This window comes from Solanum tuberosum, unplaced genomic scaffold (genome assembly GCF_000226075.1).
Source record: "Solanum tuberosum cultivar DM 1-3 516 R44 unplaced genomic scaffold, SolTub_3.0 scf00814, whole genome shotgun sequence".
Lineage (NCBI taxonomy): Eukaryota > Viridiplantae > Streptophyta > Magnoliopsida > Solanales > Solanaceae > Solanum > Solanum tuberosum.
The window spans coordinates 33663-40496 of record NW_006239739.1 but is presented as its reverse complement, the minus strand read 5'-3'; the positions used below and the strand labels follow the sequence as shown (position 1 = coordinate 40496).

The 6834-nt window shown below is 35.0% G+C and overlaps 2 protein-coding genes across 2 annotated transcripts; both read right to left on the bottom strand.

Annotated features, from left to right (window-relative positions):
- Window positions 1–4302: 4302 nt before the first annotated feature.
- On the bottom strand, window positions 4303–4901 carry LOC102589444 (LRR receptor-like serine/threonine-protein kinase FEI 1). Its single transcript, XM_015305514.1, has 2 exons — window positions 4616–4901; window positions 4303–4515 (listed from the first exon to the last, which is right to left on the bottom strand). Exons 1-2 carry the CDS (start codon window positions 4893–4895, stop codon window positions 4364–4366), a joined length of 432 nt encoding a protein of 143 aa, XP_015161000.1. The 5' UTR covers window positions 4896–4901; the 3' UTR covers window positions 4303–4363.
- Window positions 4902–4948: 47 nt separating this feature from the next.
- Window positions 4949–6828, bottom strand: LOC102587707 (putative receptor-like protein kinase At3g47110). The gene is made up of 3 exons (XM_015305509.1): window positions 6677–6828; window positions 5440–6607; window positions 4949–5351 (listed from the first exon to the last, which is right to left on the bottom strand). The coding sequence occupies exons 1-3, from the start codon at window positions 6711–6713 to the stop codon at window positions 4949–4951; spliced, it is 1608 nt and encodes a 535-aa protein (XP_015160995.1). The 5' UTR covers window positions 6714–6828.
- Between the last annotated feature and the right edge of the window lie 6 nt (window positions 6829–6834).

Below are 6834 nucleotides of genomic sequence, written 5' to 3'. Positions count from 1 at the left end.
AGCTTAAGTTGTGGTTTAGCTTTCTAGCTCGCATACTTATACATTCCATGTACTGATGCAAGTTGTCCTGCATCTTGTTACAATGCAGACACAGGTACCTCGGATCAACATCCAGCACGTTGTTGATCCAGCTGAGCACTCCAGAGTCAGTGGTGAGCCTCCTTGCTTTTTGGAGGACTCGGTTATGTTGATTCTCTTAGTTTTGTTTTATTAGGATATTGAGGGGTCTGTCCCAACATCCATCTCAGTATTTTAGAGGCTTCATAGACAGTCAGTCAGTTAGTTTTGAGTCTCTCATCTATGTATATATATAATATTCTATTTTGAGACTCGAGTTGCCTGGTTGGCCAGAGTTTATCAATAATGTTGTTTTATGTCTTCGCATGGCATGGAGTTATTCTATTGAGTTATGTTTCCATTGAGTTAAGAAAGCCAGGCCAAGGGTTCGCTTGGGGCCAGCAATGGTCTCCGAGTGCCGGTCCCGCCCAGGGTGTAGGCTCGGGGCGTGACAGTATAGAACCCGTAAGTTGATTATCTTCTATGGACAACAAATTTAGGTTGTGAAGATTGCCAATCCCTTCTGGAATGCTCCCTTGAAATTGATTGCGAGATAAATCTAAAAGGTTCAATCTTGAGGCATTTGATATTGCCAGAGGAATAGTCCCTATGAGTTTGTTTCCATCCAAGTTTAAATATATCAGGTTTTCAACACTTCCAATCTCCTTTGGAATTTGACCCTTTAAGGAATTATATGCCAAATCCAAAGTTTCAAGCTTTGAAATATTAAAATATGAAGATGGGAGTGAACCAGTGAAACTATTATTTCTAAGACTTACATATTGAAGTTGGTGTAAAAGCCCAAACCAAGAAGGAATTTCCCCTCTAAATTTGTTCAAACTTAAATCAAGAAACTTAAGCCGACGCAAGTGTGCCATTTCTTGAGGCAAATTTCCCTGGAAGTTGTTGCTTCCCAAGTCAAGAGAAACAAGAAATGTGAGGTTTCCAAAATCATGGGGAATCCTCCCTGCAAGAGCCATGTTGGAAAAATTCAAGGCCTTCACTCGCTGGTGGCGAGAACCACAAGTGACTCCTACCCAATGACAAACAAAAATATTGAGAGACCAACTTTCATCCAAGTAATGGAAAGGGTCGGAACTAATTTGAGATTTCAAAGAGAGGAGAGTTAATTGATCCGTAGAAACGTTGGTACGAGTCATGGTTGAACTAGGCATAACATAGTGAAGCAACCAGAGTAGTGTTAAGAGAAAAGATCTTAAGGCTTTCTCCATATGTAAAAATATTAGTAGGAAAGTGTTTATGAGACTTTTCTTTCTAATCTTTTTTTAAAGGGACTTTTCTTCATGCATACTAAACTATTAAACAAAAAAAATGTGTCTACATTGGTTGTTGTCAGTTTGATTTCAAGTACTGTTGAAACCCCTCATTTTAGATAAGTAGATAAATTAGCAAAACTTTCCATTGTCTTGTTGTTGTTGTTGTTTTCACTTAATTTGTTGAGGATGATAAAAAGGACAATAAAGAATGTGAATCTACCAAGTCTTGCTTTCATTTTCTCTATAGTAAATATTCTGTGGTTTAAAGTTGTGCTACATGACTACATCTAATTTTCTTTTATATATTTTATTTATTAGAAATGGAAAGCTTCCGAGTGCAATGTTGAAAGACCATTTTGCCCTTCAACAACTTTACCTTTCACTTAAAGTTGTGCTACATGACTACATTAAATTTATTTTTCTCCTTCTATAAATTTTGTTAGAGTAACAAAGTAACAATACTGAAAAGTGGTGAGCGTTTGACATCAGACAAGTAGATTGTCTCTAAAAAAAAATAATTATGTTGTTGTGGTGTACATTTTTAACGGTCTTAACTTATTTATAACTAATATTGATTATCAAAAACTTTTATATAATTTGTTTTTAACGAGTTATTCTAATCATAAAATTATTAGTTCTATATTTTTTATGTACAAAAAAAAAAAGAGTATGTTTCATCGCTACATAAAAACATCACTCAGTTTTAACAAGACAATTATATCATCAAACATATATTATGATAAATTATGTAAAAGATAAAAATGATTACATATCAAGATATTTTAATCATTCATTATATACTTAAAATTCTTGAGATATGTGGTAATGTCAAATCATTTAATTTCTGTTGAAATGTTCTTAAAACCTACTAAAATTTACTTTTTTTCTTCTTATAACATTCGATTATTGGAAAGGCTGTTCAAAAGCTTAGAAAGATTATTTTCGCGCGGGTAAATTACCTAGTAAAAATATAATTAACTCTTCAATAGACTTTGTCAAAAAACTCTCAATAGTTCAGTTCATTGACTATCTGAATTTTCACCTTATTGGTGAGGGTTCGATTCTCATCTTACAATTTCCTTTTCTATTTTTCCTTTTCCAAGTAAAAAACAAGCAAGAGACTTCATCATTTTTATATATTGCATAATGTTTATGTTCTCTAATTCATGTGAAGGTATTTGATTAGATAGTGCATAATTATAAAAATATATATATATATAAAGACTTTTAAAATTTATAGTGTAAAACAATTATAAAAATTATGCAATAATTATTTCATTAATGTTAAAATGAGAGATTTTAACATCATATTTTTATTAAATATGAAAAGCTGTCATCCTTCTTGATACAAAGAAAAAAAGAAAAAAAGCCACAAAAATAGAGATGAAAAGAGTATAAATTTGAATTAGTATTTCACTAACTTTTTTTTTTTTTTTTTGCAGTAATAACCCATGGGGCCATTTTATTTAATATGAAACACAAAGGTTCAAAGCTAAAGACAAACAGTGTCAAGCTCAAAAGAGTAAGTTAAAATACAGTAATAATTAAAAAATAAAAATAAAAAGACAACAACAAAAATCTCCATATCCGATGAATCTGGAAAAGGAAAGCATCTGCTTAGACAAAACCTTCCTCAAAGATGCATACTCCCATGTTTGATCGAACCTGTGGCGCCACACTTTCTTCCATGTTTGATACTACTCCTTATGTCATTGCTAACTCTATAAATCAGACTGTTGTAACTCATCCTTCTTCCATGTTTGATACTACTCCTTCTTTTCCATAAATACCATAGAATAATTGTTGGTACTGCAGTGATAATAGGTCTTAGCTTTGAGCAAAATGGTGTTGTCCACCATTTTTGAATCACTTGTGAAAGCTGCAAACCTTTGATATTTATTCCTGCAAAATTAGCAAACAATCTCCATAGCCTTGCAGCTATGGATGAGGTTAGAAAAAGGTGCGACATAGTCTCCCCATTAGGATTTTGGCAACACCAACATTGAGATACAAGTTGAATTCCAATATTTTGCAAAACTTCATCTATTGGAATTCTAAACTTCCATAGTCTCCAAAGGAAAAATGACATTTTGAAAGGCAGTTTGTTAATCCACATATGCTTAAAAATGTCTTCCTTTTCCTCTTTCAGTCTTATGTATCCCCAAGCACTCTTCACAGAGAATCTCCCCGTTGTTTCCAGCATCCACTTTGCCTGGTCAATATCACTATTAATATCTGGAGGTGGTATGTTTCTAATAATATGCTGCACATACTACTCTGGCATACAATCCCGTCACTCATGTATATTCCATCCTTCCATCCCTGTGAAAGTGTTGACCTCTATTTCATCTTCCTTGGCTTCTGGTAAGACATGATAAAGTGATCCCAAGCCTGTCCAATTGTCGTACCAGATGTATTTCACTAATTGTCTTTTCTTTTTTTTTCACCTGGGGTCTAATTGTCTAAAACACTTGATTTAGTGGCTTTCCCATTTAACCGACACTGACAACATATAATTAGCAGAAGACTTAGAATATTTTTTCTCTATCTCAACATTCTCTTTCACTACACTAATCTCAATATAAACACGATATAATACTTTTCCTCTTTTACCCTCTATGTTTTCTTGTATATAAAATAATGAAAGCCTTCACTATTTATAGAAAGATTATAGGGTAGTAAATGAAATGTTGCACAATCACATTACACATGATTAAATATTGAAATGCTCAAATACTTGAAATGCATTTTGCTCCAACACATTACATAAGAATACTGCGCAAAATTAAAGGTAAAAGAACACAAACTCACTCATCCTCTGCATCAGTAAAAAGCACAAAACAAAGGATAGAAGCACTGAACTCATTCTGTTTCAAGATTTGCCGGTAATCAAATGAAATAGTGATATTTATTGCAACCATCTAGAATTTCTGAAAACTGAATCATGCACAAATCAAGTGCTAAATCTAGCTCCTTCTGTAAGCGATTATCCATTGGTATTGTTACCAAATTGGCATCTACAACGTCCATTACTGCCTCGGGGAGTGATAACTCACCCATTGCTTCAAGCTAAGATCTCCCTCAAACTCAGTAGGCTTTCTCCTAGTAAACGTTTCCAGCAACATGATCCCGTAACTATAGACATCACATTTTATTGACACCAGTCCATCCAGTCCATACTCTACAGTCAGAGAATTAATTTAAATATGCAATATACTTTCTTGAATTAGAAAAAAAAATGAAAAATCAATGTTCAAATTAGCAAAAACAAAGAGACGTACCCGGTGCAATATAACCAAACGTTGCTAACGTTTTAGTGTATAAATCACTCTCATCTTCACCAAGTAGTTTTGAAATGCCAAAGTCGCTTAGGTGGGCAACCATATCCTCATCCAGCAAGACGTTACTAGGCTTCAGGTCACAGTGAATCACCGGAGAGGAGCATCCATGATGAAGATATTCCAAAGCACATGCAACATCTATCATAATGCTTAGTCTCTGCCTGATGTCTAGGAAGTAGTTGTGCGAATACAAACACTTGTCAAGACTTCCATTAGGCATATACTCGAGCACTAAAGCCTTAAAATCAAGGTTGGAACAACTAGTGATGACTTTCACGAGATTTCTATGGCGAAGCTACGCAAAACTTCACATTCTATATCGAAACTCTTGAATGCCGCTTCCAGTTGCAGATTGAACACTTTAACTGCAATGGCAGTTCCACTTCTGAGAACGCCTTTGTAGACAGAGCCAAAACTTCCAGAACCAATCAGATTACTCTCGCCAAGCGTATCAGTTGCTTGGAGCAGTTCATAGTATGAAATTCTTTCTGTTGTTGCGATAGACAATGAATCAGGTCGTTGAGGAACTCTTTTACCTCTTCTATACCTTATCCATACGAACACAAAGGCAATAGGAACAAATACAAGTGCAATTCCCAGCATAAGAAATAGAGCAAACATTTGTTTCCTATTTGATCTATGCTTTGATGAAGTGGGGCATCGCGGGACACTAAATCTTGAAGAACCACACAATGCTTCATTGTCGATGAAAAACTTACTCGAGAGGTTCTTGAAAGGACCCCCCCAAGGGTATTTCACCATACAATTTGTTGTCAGAAACATTGAAATACTTGAGGTATTGAAGTTTCTCCATAGACATAGGAATGGTTCCTGATATATTATTATGAGAAATGTCTAGGAATTCCAAACCAACCATGTTGCTCACTAAGTCAGGTATAGATCCTTGCAACTTGTTGTGTCTCAAAGAAAGATGCACCAGATTTTGCAATCCTCCAATTTCCCTAGGAATTCCATTTGAAAATTGATTCATTGACAGATCCATATAATTCACAGCCTTTAGATTTCCAATTTCCGGAGGTAAAGAACCAACCATGTTGTTTGATGACAAGTTAAGAGGCATTAGATTTTTAAGATTTCGTAAGCTTATTGGTATATTGGAACTCAATTTATTGGAATACATATGTATCTCTCTAAGGGAAGTGACGTTCCCTAAACAATTAGGAAGAGATCCTGAAAGTTGATTTTGTCCCAAGTAAATAGCACCCAAATGCTGCAATTTACATAAATTATCTCCAATAAATCCCGTAAGCTTGTTGTTGTTCAAGTACAGGCGCTGAAGGTTTCTCAAGTTACGAGTTGAGGTAGGAATTGATCCAATCAAGTTATTATTAGAAAGATCAAGGTCTAATACGCTGCTTAAGTTGCCAACTTCATTTGGAATCTGACCATTAATCTTGCAAGCAGCGGCATAAAACTTTACAAGAGATTTGGAGAAATTCCCTACGGAGACCGGAAGCATGCCATTTAGAGGGTTGAAAGATAGAGAAAGAGTTGTTAATCTTCTGCAATTGGTTAAGGAAGTGAGGAAGCTTAAAAATGAATCACTGGTTAAATTGTTTCCCCACAAGTTTAGGAAGTTTAGATGAGTCAAATATCCAAGAGAATTGGGTATTAAGCCACTGAGTTTGTTTTGTGAAAGCTCTAGATGAGTAAGCTTTGAACAATTGGAGATAGAATGAGGAATAGTCCCAACAAGATTGGTTAAGGTATGCAGATAAAGTATTTCAATGTTGGGTAAGGTAGAACCTATGTTTGGTAGTATAGTTCCTGATAGATTGTTGGCTGAAAGTTGAATTGTTCTCAGTCGTGATATGTTGAAGATCTCCATTGGAAGTGAACCACTAAAACTATTAAACCCAACATCAAATTCCACCAACTCAACGAGATTTCTTATATCTTTGGGTATTTCACCTGTCAACACGTGAAGAAAGAATGAGTTTAACTAGCTCAATACAGATCGCTATAACTTTGAATACGTACCAGTAAACCTATTTTCCTTAAGAATTAAGAATTGCATCTTGGTTAAGTTGCCAATCTCCCGTGGTAAGAATCCACTAAGATTGTTGCCGCACAGTAACAATGATTGCAGCGATGAGATATTGAATATGGATATCGGGATAGAGCCGGTAATCTGGTTA